Here is a 21,954-nt window from a genome sequence, read left to right as displayed (position 1 = left end):
TGAATGTATAAAGTCATTTTTTTAATATACTGTATAAAATCGATCAATACAAAGTAACAAACTCATGAGAAAAACCTAAGCAACCAAAACAATGATAATGAAAACAGTGAGCCCAATGAGAGGTGAAAGTACAAGGTTGGTTTGATTTCGTCTGACTCAAAGAGCTGTGGTGGCTCAGGGGATAAATCGTTCATCTTCCCAACGAGGTATCCCGGCGTCAAATACCAGTAGTGGCTAGTTGATACTAATTCTGCTCTCGGCTTGCACCCACCAGATTGCGAGGCTAAATATCCTAAATAGTAGGCGGATCATGGGATAGAATCCCTTTGCTGTCGGTTTTCATGGTTTTTCTTTCCATGTAACACAAATGCGGGATAATTCCACTAAAAAGTTCTCCACCAAGGCTAGTTTGTCTTAATACTTGACCCAGGAGTTCCTTTGTCTTGAGTTGGGTTCAAAATTACAATTTATAGTCGTTAACTCAGAATTGAGTCAGCTGTTCAATGCCGGTTATGAAATTGAAAACATTTACCCACCCTTCATTTCATCAATAAATGAAAAGTTTCTTAATTAAAAAATTTTCATGCTTTTAAACTGGGAAGAGATAGAGAGATAAAGTGAATATACAGTTCCATCTGTATAAAGATTTCTTCGCTGCTATTCATATAATGTGACATTGATACTTAAATACCTTTTTATTAAAAAAAAATTGCCATACTCATAAATAAGATTTTAAGAAAAATTAAATTATTTAGTGTTAAAATATCTGCAAAGCTTGAGAATGTTAATTTATATATATATATATATATATATATATATATATATATATATATATATATATATATATATATATATATAAAATCCTTCTAAATCTCATTTATATTGCCATTTACATTATCTGCTTACATTATGTATCTCAGCAGTTTTTATTTGTTATATGCTAAAAATTTGTCAATAAATTTTGATAGTTTTCTGAATAAAATCTTTAGTTTTTAGATAGTTACATAAAAAGTTTTTTTTTATAGGAAAATGAATACTTAAAAAATATTATTGGAAAATTGACTGTTTTCAAACCTGATATATTATTAGCTGAAAAAACAGTATCGCGCTTAGCTCAAGAAATGCTATTGGGGCTTGGTGTTACTGTTGCATTAAATGTCAAGCCAGTGAGTATTCTATATTGATATTTCCAATTGTTGGGTAATTTGCATTTACAACTCTCTGATATTATTTATTTATTTATTGTATATTTTATTTTGCCTGTCACGTTTAGAACTTTATGCCACTTTCAACTTCGCTGAATTTTACTTGTGTCGTCTAGATAGGCGTTGTGCCTCAAACTATTTTAAGGTTTGGTTTCGAAATTCAAATGTTATTTCAGACGCGTTAGAATAGTTTGCTAATTTAGTGCCGGGAAGAATAATCTTAAATATTTTGAGATTCATTCAAATTTTTTCTATTGATTTAATTATTGCTTTAATGTTGGGCTATTAAAACTGTTAATAAATAATTCTTTTGGGAGAAGATTAATCAACCAGTGCTTAAATCTTGTTAGCTTTGATATATAGTTCTGTGTAATTTAATTTGGTTACATTTATTAGTGCAAAAATTGTGATTTGTAAATTACAAGGACATTTTTAGTTTTACCTTAGATTTTTCAAGAAATTTTATCTTTTTAGTTTTGAAACTTAAAAAATTTCTTTTTTTAAATAAAAATATAAATTTATACTTGTAACATTTTGATGATTAACTTTTTTGTGTAAAAATAAATAAACTTTTTGCTTTAAACACCGAGAAGTTGTTATTGTCATTTTGTTAATGGATGAACAAAATTTCAATATAAAACTGGTATTGATGTAAAGAACAAAAAATAGTTGGTGCTATGTCTCATCAAAAGAAAGGAGTAAAATTGCACATTGTGTTCAACCATGTGCATTGAAATTATGCCAAGAGAAACATACCAAAGCATGTCAACTAACTTGAATTAATATCTTAATTTATATGCTTAATTAATATGCTAAAAACACATACCTGAACTTGTCTGTTAACTTGAATTGATATCTTAATTTATTTCTTAAAATGTAGTAATTGAATTGGGAATATGACTTAATTTTTGATTGTTTGATTTTATATTCACTAACACAAAAGCAAATTAATAAAAACTATAGTAATAAAAAAATTGAGAACTATGTTTTTCTTTGGCACTAATTTGGAATAAATAATTTATTTTTGCTGGACATGAAATGAAAAAAATTAGCATGCATCACTTTCGTAAGAAACTTCTATCGCCACCAAATATTTCCCCTATCATCTTTCAGAAGTGATAAGCCCTACATTTTTTGTTTTAGTCTGACAAAAGTAAAATTAGTTTCTCCGTTGCACTCCACTTGAAGAGCATAGTTTTTAAGATTTTTATTTTAATATTTAAGAAATGTGAGGGCATTTTGTTGTGAGAGAAGCTTATTGATTTGGTCATATGTAAATTTTGTTGTGAAAGGAACCATGACAAATCAAAATGATTTAATAATGCATTTATTGGCTAATTTGTTTTTAAATTTTTATTAAACAACTAAGCTTTAAAAAAAATTAAATTTTTTTTAAAATTCTTGATAAAAATGAATTTATTATGTTTATTTAAGATTTTGATCATAAAATAGATATTGTTTAAATTTCTATCTTCTAACCCAATAAAGAACTACGAGAAGTATTAGAAATTATTTGAAATTTTGGTAATTAAATTTGTAAAATTGTGGTAATTTCTAATCAAAAGTCTTTTATTTTATTTATTTAATTTTTTGTTATACTATTGATTAATTTACACTATTTTAGAGATTCAGAATGCAATTTTTATTTATTATGACTAAGGACCTCTCTTTTAGACAAAAAATGATGGAAAAAAAAAACATGTGAATAACAACGAAGAATTACCACGAACACTAATTTTATTTCTTCTCTAGGTTCATAAACAATTGTCTCACAAATACTTGTAACTTATAATATGAAAGAGATTAGTTTCTAAATACTTTCCTACATTGTTAGACAAATATTTATAAATAATGTATGTATCTCCCTTGCTTGTTTATGAATCTAGGGTTCATTTTTGTTACTCACATAAAAAGAATGTATGTGCTATGTCCAAATTAAAAAAAATATTTTTGCTAGCTTATAAATATTGTTGAAGAAATTTTTATGCTCAATTATTCAAGTAAAGTAACAAATAGTGTTTGAATTTTGTAAGCATTATTTTTTAACTCTATTCTTGAAATTGATAGTGTTATTAATTTTAAAATACATTATTGTGATTAAAGCATGAAATATAATAAAGTTTATATTTTCTGCTATACGTGTGAATAAATCTAAAACATTTTTCATTGATTTCATGTCAAAAAATATATAATTGCTACACCAAAACTTATTTTAATTTTGTGTTCAATATAAATTCTCATTTCATTAGGTTTTTCTTGTTTAAGCATTTTAACTGACAAATGGAATTTCTTTTTTAGTCTGTTATGGAAAGAGTTGCAAGAGGCACTCAAGCTGCAATTGTATCAACAGTGGATGCTCACCTTGGCAGACCGCAACTTGGAACATGTGAACAATTTAAAGTGAAGACATACTCACTCTCTGGAGGTAATAATTGTCCTGCTGATCATTTAAATTTAAAATCAATAATTTTAATAATGAATGGTAAATTATGCCAATTTACGCTGATTGTTATCTCAGAATTTTTCTTGATTCCAAATAGCGTGTGCATAAATGAAGTGTACATCTGGCGTTCCTGGGGATTAGCCACACTTTTTTTGAAGCTGACATTCCTACATCAAACTAATTCTTAGTATTATTTACTTTTTATTTTGTAACAGGGTTTATTGATTTAAATTGGCTTACATTTAATCACAATTTAAATCTACTGATTTCTTAAAAAGAAAATTATTCATTTAAATCATTTTTCTAAAAAGAAATCACTGATTTAAAAAGTATTATAATATGAGATTATTTTGATTTTTTCATTTGTTCTTAAAGCTTAAAAATTTATTGTAAGTAAATTGGTACCTAAATGAGCTACAATTAGCAACACTGCGTTAGTACATGGTGTTTAAAATTGTTGCATTTATAACTTTATTATTATTCCATGCTATAACTTATAACTTAATTTATAATATAACTTTTTAAATTTTCAAATTCTTAAAAGTTAAATATTGAGTTAGGACTTTTTTATATTTTACCAAATTCAGATTAAGAATAAAGGGAAAATTTGTTACAGTTTTTTTTAATATTTATACATCTGTAAAAAACTGTTCTTCTTATTTTTTTTTATGCCAAAAACATTAAGAGAGTGAAAATCTTTCTAATTCCTAGTTTTAAAACATATTCTTCAAAACTACATTTCTTAAAATAATTTAAAGCACAAATATATATTTCTGAAACTTAAAATATTTACGATATTACAAGGAAATCATCATAATATGGCCTGAAAAAAGTTGTTAATAGAAATATTTGTTATTCAAGAACCAATGCAATTAGAAAAATGGCATGCTTAGATCATTATCCATATATTTTAGAGAAAAAAGCAATTAGTATTTAAGTAGAAAAAATATTTGTTTATTTAGAAGTTAATAGTTAGAATTGAGTATCACAAATTTTAATATTTTTGAGACTGAAATTTTCAAGATTATGTTATTTTACACCCAATATAACTAAATTTTTGTCAAACTGACTCTTAATTTTTACTAGTCCTTTAATTTTAGGAAGTTACTGTGGCACTTTATCATCTTTAAAGATTACAAACATTTAATTTTATTGCCTATCATTATTTAAATAATAATTTTTAATTTTGTTGCATTATTTTAATGCTAATAAAAGAAATAAAGAAAGTTAATAGAAAATAAAAAAAAGTGGTTTGTGAGTTAAATGATTAGCTACAAAGTAACACTAATTTTAGTTATGTAGATCTTGTAAATTTTCAAAAAAACAATTAGAATTTTTTTTTTTTTGCCCTGTAAAGTTTATGCCCTATATATTTAAGCTCATTTTGTATTTATCTTTTTCTTTTATTTTTTCCTTCTTGAATAGGATCTGCTATTGCCTATGTATTGCAAACGATATTGACTTATATTAAAATTGTTGCTGTAATAGTTTTGTTAAATTGCATTAATATTTTTCTGTTCTTTTCATTATAATTGGTTAAAACAAACTATTGTGTGATTATGCAATTTACTGATATGAAAAACCAATTTTTTTCTATTTATAGCAACATTTACTGTATATATTAGTTGTTTCCAACTTAAATACAGTGCAGAACCCGTTATCCGGAAATCAGAAAACCGGAAAACCAAAAAACCGGAACGAAATTCGATAAATTTTCCCGCAATTTGTAAAAAAATTTTTTTCTTCCTCATAGGATTTTTCTTTCTTTTTTGAAAGATGTTAACCTTACCATCATTTCAGAAATAATCATTAGTGTATTACCTCATCGTTTTTTCTTATTTTTAAGATTATTTCTAAATATTTTTTTTTTTAGTTGGGTTTAACACTAAAAAAACGGCTTTTTGTAGCGATTCAGAAAACCGGAAAAATCAGTTATCCGGAATAGCGATAGTCCCGATCGTTCCGGATAATAGGTTCTCTACTGTATTTATTTTTAAAGATATTGTCAGGGATGCCGTGATCTGTAAAATTTTTGAATGTGGTAGCAAAATTAAGAAAAATATAAATGTTTTATGCTCCCATTGAATAAATCTCCTTTTCAAACCCCCCAAATTTTACAAAAATCAGGACTTTACATACTGGTAATAAAGTAGGAAAATCATTGATACTGAAATATCAGTGCATTATAAGCAAGGAGATAAATAAGAATAATTATCATTTACCCATTGCAAAATTTACGTTTAATGTATATATACAATTAATTTTGCCTTTTCTCTCATCATATTTGCTTTATAAAGTCGTTCTTTTTCACTTATGTTCGTTACATTTAATACTTTAAATTACGTTAAAAAATAAGTATAAGAAAGATTAATCTAATGTATTCAAAAGTATTTAAAAAAATATTATTAAGTATATTTTATAAATATTTTTCAGCAGTTGACTAATTCACCCCACATATCAGAAATTTGCTATTTTCTAATCTTAAAAAGGGTCGTCTTGTACAATAGGTCAACTTATACATCAGAATATACGCCATTAATAAGTGCTAAAAAATTTTACAATTTAAATGAAAAATATGTTTGGGTGCAAAAATCATAGAAAAGTTTTTTTAATGTTGGAGTTAAATTTAGATATTCTTTACTAGTTTTTACTTTGCTACCAATTTTTTTTTCTTCAGTACCCTGACTGTACTGGTTAGCTGTTGTTGATATACATGATCAATTATTTAATATTATATAATGTTATTTATTGCTATCAATATTTCATATAAAAATATAGAATTGTAAAAATTTGAATTTTTCTGTAAGTTCATATTCAATGTAATTTTTTAGCTATTGATTGATTTGGCTGCATTACCAGTATGTCTTTAAAGTATTATGCAAAGAAACAATTTATATGTTTTCTTTCTTTTTCTTCCATTTTTTTTTTTTATAAAATGCAACACAAAAGAAAATATTAAAGTTCAAATTTTTTTTTCTATTTATTTCTTGAATTGTGTTTAGTTAGATTCTCAGCAATTACGATTTTTATTATTTAGCTAAGTTCAAAACCTTGATGTTTTTTGATGGGTGTCCAGAAAACTTGGGATGTACTATATTATTGCGAGGTGGATCTGCAAATGAGCTGAGAAAAGTGAGCTTTATTAAATATTTTCCTTATTCAGTGTTTTCATTACAGAAAAAAAATGAGAGAGAATTTCTCACCCTTTCTCAAAAATAGGGTGAGATCTCAAAAAGTTAGGTGAGATTTCTAAAAATTAAAAAAAAACACGAATAGACTTGGAAGAAATATTTCTTTAATTATAATACATTTTTAACATCTTCTAATTTTTAAAGCATTGAATATTTGTGCTGTATCATTATATGGAAAACGTTCTATATCTATTCAATGTTGAAAATAATGAAAGTGAAACGAATTTTATTCAAAATGGCAGAAATTTTTTTTTTCCAAAATTCTTGCATTAATAATTTTTTAATGCTAGAAAAGAAAAAAATAAGCGAGATTCTCGCGCTGTAGTCTTTCACGAAAAAATTCATTATTTCATGCCTATATTTTGAAGTTCTTCTTTATTGAATGAGATCAAAACCATATCGATGGAATAGATAGTTTAGAAGCTATAAGGATTTTATGCATAATAGCGTCTAAGACAAACATTATAAATTTCATACATAAAACCCTAATTTTCTTTTAAACCATTAGTCTTATTAACTTGGTTTTAATGTTATGTAATTCGGCTTAAAATAATACATCTGATCCAATATGTCTCTTTTCTATATAAAGATGTGGAATGCATAAATGTGTGTAAGTACTAAACTGTAATTTTATAAAAAAAGTTTTTGTAACTATTAACCTTATTAACACTGCTTTGGTTTAATTCAATGTAGCATAAAAAAAACAGCCTCATAGGAAACATTACCTCAATTTGATCTGGCTCATTTGTTTGTCTTTAAGACACATCAAATGTTGTAATGAAGGAATTAAATGACAGCTTTTGTAACATTTAATTAGTGTAATAATAAAATTTATTAAAATTTTAAAAAATTAAAAAGTAATATTGCTGAGTAATGATAACTTAACATTTAGGTGGTTCTGTTAACTTAAAATTAGTTTTTCCTCATTATTTGCCATTTTTATTGGTTATTATTTGCCATTGTCACTGAAAACCTGCAATTACGGGATAGATGTTCCATAATTATTGCTCAGTAATCTTTTTAAGTGTATAAATAAAATATTAATCATTTCTTATTTATTGTAGTTATTTTTTTCAGTTGCTTTATTCTGTAATTTCCTGATCATGAACCTTTTTTTAAAATTATTGATACTTAACATCATATTAAACATTTGCTTCAGGTTAAACAAGTGGTCCAGTTCATGATTTATGTTGCTTACAACTGGCAACTGGAGCGCTCATTTTTGATGGATGAATTTGCTTTTGTTCCTTCTTTAATACAAGAGCAGATAGATACACCTGAGGATGAACCAATAAGCGCAGAGGAAATAAAAACAGAAAATGTTATTTCTTCCAAGGATGTTTTAGAGAATGGCAATGTTACTCTAAACCAGAAGCAGCTTAATAGAAGGAGTAAATTTGATGAATTGGGTAAAAAACTAGAAACTGAATCGATAAGCGACTTTAGTGATCCCCTTCATTCTTACCTGCACTCAGAAAGTGACACATTTCAGCCTGAACCTGTGGATGACTTGAAAGTAAATGTTCTACCCACTACAAACACATTCAGCAAACTTTTGGATGATGTGATTTTATGCATATCTCTGAATGTCAAATTGAGCGTTCCGTTTCTGGAAGGCGAAACCGGTAAAAAGTGTGGGCTAAGGAAATTTTTCCCTCAAGAAATTTACTGGTCTCGGCATTTCGCCAAAGACAGTGATATGAGTATGCTGCACCAAATTGATACCCCAGCGTCTGATTTAGAGGAAGAAATTTCTGGAATAAAAAGCATTATAAATAGTAAAAATGTGGAATTATTATCTAGTCATAAATTTATAGGTGTTAAAATAACTGATATGTTAAGTGCATCTCTTGATATACAAGCACTTTTAGCGGATTTTCGAGCTAGAGGTGGAATGATCAAGTTTTTATGTCCTCATGAACGCTTGGCAAAAGAAAAGGAAAAGAAGGCGACAAATTCTCATCAGAATACTGCACGTGAACATTCGAAATCTTTAGAAACTAATAATAGTGGTCTGTGCTGGGAAAAAAAGGTATTTGAATGTTATGTCTATTTTATGCCTTTTTTAAATTAAGATTTTAAAATTTATTATAAATATGTTATAAAAAATCAGAAGTCTATCGACTTCTCCTACCAATAAATCTTTCTACATTGTTTTCAATCAATAATATTTAGCAAAACAATTAAATAAAAGTAGGTTACGAGGGAAAGAAAATTGTTCTCACTAAAATCAGGCAAACGATTTTACAGTATGTGAAAAATGATTGGCAAATTTGAATATTTCACTGTAAATTTTTATGTTTATGTCTATTGTGCTAAACAAAGCCACAAATTATTCTAAAAAAAATAAAAATTTTATAAATATTTCAAATTGATGATTATGTTTGAAAGGTTATCGTCTAAATAAGTGAGGCTTAAGTTGAAAATGATTTAATATTAACTTCTATATAGAATGTTTAACGATTATTTCAATTAAAGTTATCTTCACAAGTTATTTTTTCTTATTCACGTTTTAAATGAGTTACATTTTTAAAATAATTTAGCAGTTATTCATTTAATAATTGTATAAAGTTTTTTCATAAAATTATGTATAAGCACTAAAAATTGTTCAAACTAAACTATCCAATCCATTCTCAGTATAAATGAAGATGGTTTGTGTTTAAATATGTGAAATCCAGAGAGCCCAACTTAACTTTCAGTTTTCCTCTAAGTGTCATGTGCCATACATATTGAGTGACTAAGTGCTTTTTTGATGGCATTGTGAGTTGGTGAATGCATGAACTTGAATATGTTATTGTTTTGAAAATAACAGCTGATGGTACAATAATCTTTTCTGTCCTTAAACATTGTCTGATCTACCTGCTAAATGATTTTCTGTTCATAAACTAGAATATGTTATAAGCATTAATTATATTGAAATTGATGGTTTATGCACAAATATTCATAATTTTGCATAAATGAAACTCTTGGCACTTAAATTTAGAAATGCAACTCTTCAACTATTCTGGTTAGATATTTTTTTAAATATTTGAATTAATAATTTATTTAGGTTGAAAAATACAACAATACAACAATAAAATACAACTCTCCAACTATTTATTCTGTAATCAAAAGATACATAAACATTTAATTTTTTTCTTATGATGGTTCCTTTGCATCTTATTCAATTTACTGTTAACTTATAGATTTTATTTGAAAAGTTATAAATATTCTGGTTAGATATTTTTTTTTAAATATTTGAATTAATAATTTATTTAGGTTGATGCTTTGGATCCTTGTAACCATCAAACAATATCTGTTCTTTTCTCAAGTTATTCATGCAGCTCAGATAATGCGCCTAATTACTGTGTCAATCCCTGGTGAGTGAGTCTTTTTTATTTAATTATTCTTATATCGACTGCTCTTTTATTTCCTTTTTTAAATTGCAAATTTCATGTCACAATTAATATGCCGTTTATAAAAATAAATATGAGTTATAATAACACATAGTTTCTTTAATTTTTCTCCCATTGAATTATTATTTTTTATTAATCCTAAATAACTATGTTCGTCTGATAGACTTTAAAACATAAAGTATTTTTTTAAAAATAAATAAGGAGTTTTCAAGATGGACTAATTTATGATCTATTATATCCTTAGTTACATTTTGATACTCATTTAATTTCAATTATCTAGAATAAATACTGAAGAAATATTATTTATTCAATATGCTTTATAATATTCCATAGTAGAAAATACTATGTTGTTAAACATTTTTATTTTTGCATTTATTGCAAATTTTAAATAAATTGAGGAAAAAGAAATTATTCAGCCAACTGAATATCTTGCAAATCATGAACTATTAATATGTTGAAAAAAAAATAAATAATTTGTGTATAAAAATATTTTCTAAATTGACTGAGTATGGTTCTTTAATCAAAGCCAATTTGCTTAGCCATAACATTTTATAAAATAGTCTATGTAGACATTTTGACAAGTTTAGTAAAATTTGATGGCTAATATATTAAGACATTTGTTATAGTTTATTTTCATTCATTTCTGAAGAGCTGTCTAAAAAGTTCAAATAATTTGATTTTCGTTTAATGTGATACATGTTCTTAGGGTTGTGAAAATGGAATTTTATGGAGCAAATGATATTACACTTGGTGGATTTCTTGATCGATATTGTTTCAGGTAAAGGCTTATTAACTGTCAATTTACTTACCCTGTTTTTACCATAAATATTTCGAAATATTATGTTATTATTTTTTAATATTTTATGTAAAGTTGCTACCAAAACACTGGGTTTTAGTTTAAGTAAAATTTTTATAACATATCTTATAGAAATAGACGTGATATTTTTTTTATTATCTTGTATCATTAAATAATTTTCAAATTACTATTTTATTTATTTTGAAAATTAAATCTTAAAAAGTTTATAAACTTTCATGAAAAGTATTGCTACTGCTCAAAGAAAATGTTTTAATTTATGTGCTCAGTATTTTATTTATAATATATATTAATACAAGACAAATTTATTATCATCCCGTAATATATGATTTTTTTAGCATTTTCACTCAATGAAGAATCAGTCTCTTCAAAATAACTGATAATTTTAAAGTTTATGTAAATGAATTTTTTTTAATCGAATATTAATTCTTTTATACTTAAAGAAAATATGCAAAAATACTGTAAAAATGATACTGCTGAGTAGTAGATTTCAATCAAAGGTGTCTAATAAATACAAACAATGACTTGTAAAAAAAATTTTTACACTGAGAAAAAGTAAATTTAATTACAAATGAATGAATTATTCACTGTTAACTTTTCAAATCTGAATTCAGTTTTCAGAATATTTCATTCTATTTTTTTTATTAAACTTTATTAATTATAAAAAAATTAAGAAATATCAATACTTTTTATTAAATCAAAATCTTTTAACATATAAAAACATAATAATACCTTTTAATAAATCTTTAATATGTATAATTTAAAATTTGATTTTATAAAGAAAAAATTTTTTGTTCTCAGCTTATTAATAATAATATATTTGATAATGAGCATAAATAATTACCTTCATATAATATACACTAGTTTCATTTTATTCCTGACATTGACCAGCTGACCAATATTAAATTTGTTGCTATCAATATTTAACTATTTTGTCTTGCAATTTTGATCTCAAGCCAAAAGACAAAGTAACTCCTTGATCAAGCACTTGGACAAACTTGCTTTTGTGGAAGATTTTTTTATGAAACATTTGTGTTACTTGGGCTCAGGGTTGGCATGATTTGAATCACTTGTGATTTTTTTTTAATTGCCATTAATTTAAACAAACTGATTTTTTTAAATAATTAAGTATAAAATATTTTTTGTAGTATATAATTAATACATTCTTTAGAGGGTGATTTTAAGTTTATTTTTACATGCATATTACATGCGTATTCATTAATTTGTTAAAAAAACATGAATTTAAATAAAAGAAAAATTTTCCAATTATTTAAATTAACTGATTTTTTTAAAAATACATTATTTGATGCGTGATTTTTTTTATGAAGTCTTAATGGAGATTTCTTACTCTAAGAGAGAGAGAGAGATAATAAAAGGGATATTAAATTATAACGGTGATATTAAAAAGGGATATTAAATTGCAAGTAAAGTATAAAAGGGATATATGTGCAAAAATATTTTTAATTATACACATTTAGTTTTCTGCATAATTAAATTCAGTGCTTTGAAAACTTAATAAATATGTAGTATATGATATCGACAAGAGTTACTTAAAATGATTTTTTTCCAGTTATGTTTTCTGATCTAAACTAATTTACTCTTCATTAGGTATCTAAATGACATTTATTAGTAGCAAGTTTAGCTTGAAAAGTATAACTATGATATTATTTATTTAATGATTAGCTATTAATGATTAATTGGTTGGTAATCTTATTTAAATCAAATCGTTTTGTTTTAAATTTTTATTTTATTTTATTAAAAAGAAATATATTGTGATTTTTGCCAACCCTGCTTGGAGTGGAAAAATGCAAAAACTTCTCACTTAATTGCTTAAATGCTTTGTGAGTGCACACTTGTACAATGTGTGCATAATTTTGCATGAAAGTTGACCATGTTGTGTTCAAAACAAGCAAAAAATTATATCACTTACTTTTTGATATTAATAATTCTATTGATTGCAACTGTCTTTCATTCCAAACTATGGTTAATTTAGTGACCTGTTATGTATTTTTCTAGAAGAATCGATATCTTAACATGTTAATCTACATTTCACACATTATTTAGTCAAACTAATATAATAGTAAATAATCTTGAAAATGTAAATTATTAAAAATCTACGAATGTGATAGTCTTTGCTAATGTTGATAACCATGTCATTAGTTCTGAACTTGGAAAAAATTATTTAAAATAAATAAGTAACTTATTTATTTCAGGTCATCCTATATCTGCCCCAGCCCAACTTGTGTTACACCAATGACAGAGCATGTACGCAAATTTGTGCATGGCTCAGGCTGTGTTCATATCCTATTACATGCCTTAGATGCTGGGGTTCATTCAATGTCCACTGAAAATAACATTTTTATGTGGAGCTGGTGCCAAATCTGCAAAACAGTAATTATCGACTCTTTATAATAAGAAAATAACTTAAATTTAGAATATTTTTTTTTAAAACTTAAAATCATTAAGGTATCATTAGTTAGCAACGAGTTGTATTGAAATGAATAATTTTTATTTGTTATTCAGGCAACACCAGTTGTATCTATGTCCCAAGATACATGGTCATTCTCTTTTGCTAAATACTTAGAACTGAAGTTTTATGCAGAAGATTATCAAAGAAGAGGGTTATGTGAATCTTGTTCTCATTCCTTGCAACATGATCATTATCAGTATTTTGCCCAAAATCAATTGGTTGCCATATTTAAGTATGTTTTTCCCATTTTTTTATAATTATTTTATCTTATATCTATTCTCTTAGCAATATTCAGTTGTTTATTTTTTAAACTTTAGATATTTTTCGAATGAGAAATCTTTAAGACAATATTGTGAAATATTTTGTTTAATTTTTAAACTTAAATTATTCATTTTTGACGCATTAATTATTTATTGAACATGTACAGTGCTACTATAGATTTTTATGTTATTAAAAGATTCAAATTTGATTTGTAAAATTTTTATATCAAAACACTAACATTTTTTAAGTGTTAAAGAATACAGTGTTGTCTTTTAAGGAATACGGTGACCATTGTTTATTAAAAACGCTTTTGTTCTTAGGACTATTGAGTTTAAAAAGTAGCCAATTATATAAATTTAGAAAGATATTTCTAATTCGTGATTGTTTAATCTTTTAAATAAATAGTCAAAGTTTTTAAATTGAACTTCATTAACACATGTTCTCTAAAAAGTTAGAGCTATTTATTTATTTTATTTTTGTACCTACTTAAGAAAATTTTTTTTGCCTGTTTAATAAATTAAGAACAAAATATTTATTTCTACAATAGTCTTAAAAAATTGCAATATTGTTGTTTAAATAGCACAATTCAAAATTAAACATTTGACATTATTAAAGCTTGTTCTTATGTGTGTCATTCCCACTTTTCTTTCTGAAGTAAAAATATTATTAATGATAAAAATTAAAATAAATTTTGATTTTTTCAACCTATCAGAAAGTTACCATTTGTTGTCAGAAAAAAGTATATACTCATTATCTTAATAATGAGTATAATAATAATTTAATAATAATAATGTACAATAATAATTTTAACAAAATAAATATTTAAATTCTGATTACACATCTCTGTCTCTTATATTTTCATTTTTAAGTATAAAAATTAATTAGTTCTATGGCTTCTGGAGCTGGCAGCCCCTGAAGACGTCGGCTTCGGTGGCCATATTTTATTTCCATTGTTTTTCTTTTTTCTTTATTGCTTCAATTAATTTAGTTATTGATAGGGTATAAACCATATTGTTTTACATAATTTTATTATTATTTTATATATTTGTTCCAGGTACACCCCCGTTCTTATTTGGGAGATTATTTTTCCAGCTTTTGTAATTAATGTAAACGACAAAGCTATTCCATTGAATCACCTTGTAGAACAACTGAAAATAATATCTATTAAGTATGTTTCCTATTCATAGCCATATCAAGTATTTTTCTGCTTTCCATATTATGCATTAAATCTATGATGTCGTTAAATAATAATTTTTATTAATAATAATTAGTATTTATTAGTAATTTTAAATATTAATTTAAATATTTATAAATAATTTTAATGAATATTATGTATGGAAGTTAAGAATTTCAGATTCTTAGATGGAATTAATGTTGTAACATCCAGGCATGTTATTTTTTTTACTTTTATTTGAGTTTGAAAATTTGTGTGTGAGGTTAGCAGTGTCTAAAAATTTGCTGACAAATTGTAATTATACCACAATATTTTAGTAATTTATATTGTTTCTTTTATTGCTTCATATGTCTAAATAATAATTAAATAAATTTCGATACAGACATATTTAATATGATAATTATGAATATGTTATATATTAGCTTTTAATTTTTAAATTAAAAAAAAGTATTTTAATTATGAAAGATTATCATCTTCTGGTACAATTTATGTAACATATTGGCAAAAATTTTTCAGCATCTTTTTGCCAAATCCATCACATTCTGACTTTCTTTTCTCCAGTTTTTTGTTGTTTACTCTCAATTCTCATGCAACATTAAAGAAATGTCTACTGCGAGCTAACTAAAGAAACAAAGTTCATAGCTTTTTTTCTTTTAGTGACCTCATTTTACTGTAAAATAAGAGTTTTAAACAAATTAAGAAAATAATGTTTTTTTTCCCGAAGAATTCTGCGTTCAAAAAATATATTCTAACACAAAATTTTTCTAATTTTTCCAAAATGGTAACATTTATGAATAGTGTCAGTATGTTTCTACTATTATTTTAAGAACTGCACGATTGATAATGTGAATTAAAATAATGTGACACAAAATGTTTTGATAAAAATGTATGATGTTGAGCAAACCATCATATTTGCTTGTTAAAAATCAAGTAAAATAGTTTTTTTTTATTGTAGGCATTTCAATTGTCTCTTTTCTCATTATATTCATGCTGTTTTGTAAAAAAATTAAAAATTTATTTATGTAATGATCACTTTTTAAAAAAAATTGCATAAATGTTTCAGAAAATATTTACTATGGAGACATTTAGTAACATTTTTAAATCTACCTGGCCGTTCATTTTAAATATTATTAATTTGGCTTCAAGATTATAGACTTTATCCAAACTAATATGCCTATAAATGCCGTAGTTTAAAATCTCATTATTGCCTTGAATTCATGCAAAAAGGTTATTCTATAAAAGTATCAAAAAAGGGAAATTTTTTATTTTAAATTAAAAATTAATTGTAGTTATTTTTTTCTTATTTGCTACAGTCGAACTAGCTTATAACGATTGCGAATTTTTACGCAATATTTGCTGGTTATAATTGAGTGCTAAAAAAAAAAATGCACTCATGAAAAAATCGCGAAAGTTCATACATAGCATTTGGGGTTATGCAAATAAATACTTTCTAAACTAAACATGAAATACTTTATTTTTTATTCCTTTACATTACAAAGGAAATTAATTAATTTGCTATGAGCTGTCTTTTTGTTTCTTTCTTTAAACTGTTTATCTTCTTCACATATTTTGAACTGTCTTTGTGTTATTGTTCTTCGAATAAGACTCATCATCCAAAAAACATTGTAATTTTTACACCTGCTTTCTGAAAAAATTTACATGTTCACTAAATTTTTTATTCATCACTAATTTTTAGCTTTCTTCGGATTTTTAAATGAATTGCTCTAAAAGGGGTTTAGTTAACCTGGGGAGGTGGAAGTACATAGAAATTTTATGAATCTAAAAAATATTAATCTGTAAAACTGGATTTTACTCTTTAAAAACGAGCTATGCTCCAATAAACTTAACATTGTACCAACCAAGTATTTTCAATTTTTTAATTAAATCCTGGTCACTATTAAGGAATTCGATTGTATTTATTAATTTTATCAAACTTTAAATATTGTTTTTATATGTCATACTTAATTCTCATTTTAGTTCTTCATAAAAAAAAATTAGTTTCAGGGATTTTTACTGTGCTGAATAAAATAAAATAAAAATTTTCATGGTGTATAATGTTGTTTTTATTTAAATTGTTTCACAATTGCATAGATTTAAAAAAAAAAAAACTTTCTTTCAACCATGCCCATCGTTGTAAAATTCTAATTACTTAAAAGCTATCTACAGTGATCCTATAATTATTATTATAAATATTGCTGTGTTGCAATTTTTTTTGTTATCAATATGCTGATTAATTTCATTAATGTTTATTGATTGCAATTTAAAAATGTTATTTTTTTAGGGGACATGGTATTAACAGTGATCTTCACACTCTTTTGCATGCACTGCTGACTGAGTATAATGACACTACTTCTGAAGATTTTGTAGATGATTTGATAAACATTCTAAAGGTATACCTATTTACTGAAGCAAAATATTGCTGTTTTTTAAAATTTGCAAAACTAAAACTGTTTTCTGTTTTTCATCCCTAAAGTTTATGAGAAACGAAATTTTGATTTTAGAAACCTTAAATAATAAAAATTATGTTTAGCAAAATATAGACAAAGAGTTTTTTTTTAAACCAATCTTTGTTGCATATAATTCTAAAACTACATTAAAAATAATATATATTGATCTTAACAAAATTTCCTAAATAACTATCTTCAAAGTGTCATTAAAAGTGTTAAAATTAGAGGATATTAATAATACAAAGAAAATTGGTATTAGGATATTACTATCGTATTATGGTTTGGAAAAAATAGCTAAAATACTTAAAGTTTATGTCTTTTAAAGTGTAGTTTATGCTTCAATTAAAAATGTCAATTTAAACCCTAGTTTAATTGGTAAAATGCGTTTGTCATACTTACTCCATTTCTTAAAAATTTATTTAATTCCTCTACTGAAGTAAGGGGAGTTTCTCTATTTATTCACCATATCCTCTGCTGTACTACTAATTATATTGATTTTAAATGGCTATTATTATTTTTAATTCTATGATTGAGTATTTAGAAATATGTTATAAAAGACACATTTAATCATAATATTCTATAATATTTTTTTCTCTTTACAAAAATGTATAGATTCAATCGGAGTTGATTATTATTTAAATTTAATTAATAAATTTTAAATGATTAGTCGTAAATTTTATTTTTCTTCAATTATAAATTTGTTTAAAAATATATCATTAATCAAAGTATATTTTTAAAGCTCACCTATTTTTTTTGTTGTTGTTAAATAGCTAGAATCTCTTCCCTTTCGAGAAAAAATTGAAGATATCCAATTGCGTCTTACTTCACCCACTATTGAAAGTATGCAGTTGAAATCTAATGAAGACATTGAATCTCGAAAAGGTTTGTGCACAGATCTTAATGTATTCGGTACTAGTATGATATGATTGCGTTATATTAGCATGTTGGTACTCACGAGTTTCTTTTTCTGCATAATGCTTTGTTTTTCAGCGTATATTATTGTATTACACAACATTGTATTATAAGGCAATGCATTTGTAGCTTATGTATTTATTTAATCATGGCTTCCCAATTAAAAAAAAGTAGTTCTAGAGGAGAAGGCTACATTTTAATTAGATTTCAGATGACTAGGTTAATTAAAATAAATTGGATTAATGCATTTACTCTTACCCCAAGTGGTTTCGCCTCAGTTTTTATTTATTTTTTTCATGCCGATTTTATATAATTTCTAAAATATTTCTTGAACAATTCTTAAAAAAGAAAAGAAAAATTAAACATAAAAATTAGAAGTTATTTCTTACATAAAATAGGATTTCAGGAAACCCTGTTAATTTTAACTAAGTTTATACCCGGAACTATTTTGCAAATTTCTGTTAAAATTTAGATTTTTTAGCAAAAATAAAAATCACATAATCCAATGCTGTTAAAACTCCCATTAAATTGTTCTTTGTTACCTTGCTAAGTGAGAATGTTCATTGCATTTATTACCAAACTCTGTGGTTATTCTTTAATACATTCTACTTCTACTAAAAGCCTGCAAAACTTTAGCAGCAGCAGCACCTTATAAAATAAACTGTTAATCAAAGTTTCATAGAATTTACGAATATTTCTTTATTATTCAGGACTGTTAAAAATATTTTGTGAAAAATTGAAATGATACATTTGTACAATCCGCTAACCAATATGACCAAACTTGTCAGAATTTTATTAATTAGCGCAATTTTTAATTTTTTTAAAAATTTATTTATTTATTTACTTATTTAAAAAATTGAAATAAAAATTTATAACTATTGCTGAATTTCAGAAAGAAAGAAAATATGAGTTTACTTGTAGCTACATGGAGAAATAGCATATACAAAAGTGTTTTTTACCTATTAAAACACTTTACAAAATCAAGTTTTTTTTTTTTTTTTAAGAAATTAAAGGTTAAAGAAAATCCATATGCAATTGGATGCCGAAACACCTACCATCATTTGTAGTTATATTAGTAAATATATATTTTAATAATGTACAATAAATAATAATGAAAATAGTGCTTCTCGTGAAGAAAAGAGATTTCTACCTATTAAAAACTATTACTTAAGATTGGTTGTTTTTTTAAATGAATGACTGAAAAAGATAAATATTCAATTGGATACCAAAAAAATTCTACTATCAATTGTGATTAACTATTCGTAAAACAACTAAATAACAGAAGAAAAATACTAATTTTGGTTTATGTGTGATATGTTAGTATATTAGATACATTACGTGTGTAAATAATGATAAGTACTTTACAACCTAATCTTTTACTGATACCTAAATATTATTGTGACATACTTAATGTCACTGATACCTTTTTTCTCTTTCTTTTCCTTTTTGTAATTCAGAAGTATGCCAATGGATGTGGAATATTGAAGATCAACTTATATTATTAAAATGTCATATCGCAAATGTAGTACAAACATGGAACAACAGGTAATTCTGTTACAAATTATATTTTGATTTCTTTAATTTTAAATTTATTATAAGATATAAGTTCATGTTTTATAAGATGCAAGTAAGTTGAGAAGATAGCTTAGCTAATTTGTGGAAATGAAGAATGAGCTGCCGGTATAGTATTCTTTTTTTTTTTGAAGTTTCAAAACAATATTTTTTCATATTTTATTATCGTCAAAGCAATTTATAATGCTAATGTATATTGCATCAAAAGAACTGCAAGTTTTAGTTAAATGAAATGCTTTGTATTTTCCAAACTAGCTTGTTCTACATCTAATAATAAAAAATTGCTAATAATTTTTTTTTCTGTATTTTTATATTTATATATTTCATGTTATTTAAAACATGATAAATTTTACAATAAAATTAATTAAAGTAAAAGCTAAAACTAATCAATATTTTTCAGCTCTCATTTTTTCTTCTTCAAAATTTCCAAATTTTATTAAAAGTCTGACATTGTTTAGTTGTCTATCAAAATGTGTTAAATATAATGTGCTCTAATTTTTTTCTTATTTTAATTTCATTAATTTGTTTACTTATTTTCTGAAAAAAATAAATTTTTATTATAGATTCCCCCCCCCCCAAAAAAAAGAAAAGTACTTAAATTTACTTGTTCAAAAAATTATTATTTAAATATAATAATTGACTATGAAACTATAGATTGACTTGACTACGTTTTTGACTTTTTATGTGTATTAAGAAAAGAAATGTTAATTTATGAATCGTTTAAAAAACTTTTATTTTCCAAAATTTCTTGCTTAGACTATTTCCCCCCCCCCCCTTCGAAATAACATTTTCTGTTAAAAAATAAGATTATATAATTGTTTCCATTTAATTCTATAGTGCTCTGCATGAAATTATGTTTTTTTTCCCTTTATTATTATATATACATATACCACCAGCTAAAAATACTGTTGCTGATTTAAATTTTTAGTCTTGATTTTTGTGAGTAGTTTGTTCTAAAATTAAAATTCTTGTGATAATTTTTCTAAAAAAAACATATTAAATGTTAATTAGATGTTTCTTTATGGTTAATATCCTGTTTTTTTTTTAGTTTATAGTTTTTGAAAAGCACTTTAGCTTAATAATTCTGCAATTTTAGGATACAAGAATTCATATCTGCAAGGAAAAAAGAGCAAAAATTGCAAGCAAAGCTTACTCAACAGTCTAGTAAAATTTCTGAAGTAAGATTTATTATCAAACTTGTTCTTGCGAGTTATTTAGTTTTAATTAATCAATCAATCAATATGAATTTCAACAAAAAAATTTCGGACTTTGCTTCTCTCTGTTTTAAAAAATATTTTTGAAGTATTTGCCTTCTCGATTCGTTAAAAGTGTCAAGTAAAAAGCTACAGCTATTTTTTGCCTTTGAGTATAAGAAACATTATATCACATTCATATTTCGCAATGTATGTATTTACATAACAGTCATTGTCTTTATATTGTAGGAAACCTGTTAAACTTTGCTTAACAGGTTTCCTCCAATATGCTATGTTTTTTATGTTAGTTCTTAAATTATTTTAAATAATTTTAAATTAGAACAAATAATGTATTTTTAAATTATTGATAAAAAACTTTTGCCTAGTTAATAAGTCTGAAATATTTCTTGGATAGTCAAGCAATTTTATAAATCATCAACTTTTTATGAAATAAATATATTTTGATTGAGAATAATCGAATACCTTAATTTTTTGAAAATTCAACTAATATATATATATATATATATATATATATATATATATATATATATATATATATATATATATATATATATATATATGTATATATATATATATATATATATATATATATATATATATAATACAAAAATTATAAACACTTTTGTATTAATAAAACGATTAAAACTCTTTCGTTTTCATAAAATGTCTTTGGTAAAGAATAGGTGTAGAAATTCTATTTTGGGACTTCAAGGCTGAAAACATACCATTGAATCATAATTAGATTTATATTTCAAAGGAGGAGTTATTTTTAGAATCTTGTCCCTCTTTCACTTCCATATTAGGAAGCATTAAATGATTTTCCATAATGCGTAGAGTTACAAAGGTATGTACGACT

At 24.8% G+C, this 21,954-nt stretch overlaps 1 protein-coding gene across 3 annotated transcripts in view; it reads left to right on the top strand.

Annotated features, from left to right (window-relative positions):
* fab1 (1-phosphatidylinositol 3-phosphate 5-kinase fab1) overlaps positions 1-21,954 on the top strand; it is a 68,466-nt gene that overhangs the window by 29,269 nt on the left and 17,243 nt on the right. For all 3 annotated transcript variants that reach the window (XM_087167639.1, XM_087167641.1, XM_087167640.1), the window contains 13 exons: positions 1,026-1,166; positions 3,504-3,630; positions 6,686-6,780; positions 7,999-8,871; positions 10,098-10,198; positions 10,941-11,012; positions 13,262-13,439; positions 13,572-13,750; positions 14,834-14,947; positions 17,235-17,343; positions 18,171-18,282; positions 19,770-19,857; positions 20,981-21,062. In XM_087167639.1, coding sequence (XP_087023765.1) covers positions 1,026-1,166; positions 3,504-3,630; positions 6,686-6,780; positions 7,999-8,871; positions 10,098-10,198; positions 10,941-11,012; positions 13,262-13,439; positions 13,572-13,750; positions 14,834-14,947; positions 17,235-17,343; positions 18,171-18,282; positions 19,770-19,857; positions 20,981-21,062 — 2,271 coding nt within the window. The remainder of the gene's footprint in view (positions 1-1,025; positions 1,167-3,503; positions 3,631-6,685; positions 6,781-7,998; positions 8,872-10,097; positions 10,199-10,940; positions 11,013-13,261; positions 13,440-13,571; positions 13,751-14,833; positions 14,948-17,234; positions 17,344-18,170; positions 18,283-19,769; positions 19,858-20,980; positions 21,063-21,954) is intronic.

The sequence above is a fragment of the Parasteatoda tepidariorum genome, chromosome 7, assembly GCF_982258835.1.
Source record: "Parasteatoda tepidariorum strain Cologne lab strain chromosome 7, Ptep-v5.0, whole genome shotgun sequence".
In the NCBI taxonomy this organism is placed as follows: domain Eukaryota; kingdom Metazoa; phylum Arthropoda; class Arachnida; order Araneae; family Theridiidae; genus Parasteatoda; species Parasteatoda tepidariorum.
The sequence above is the reverse complement of the archived record's forward strand: the minus strand, read 5'-3'. Positions and strand labels throughout refer to the sequence as shown.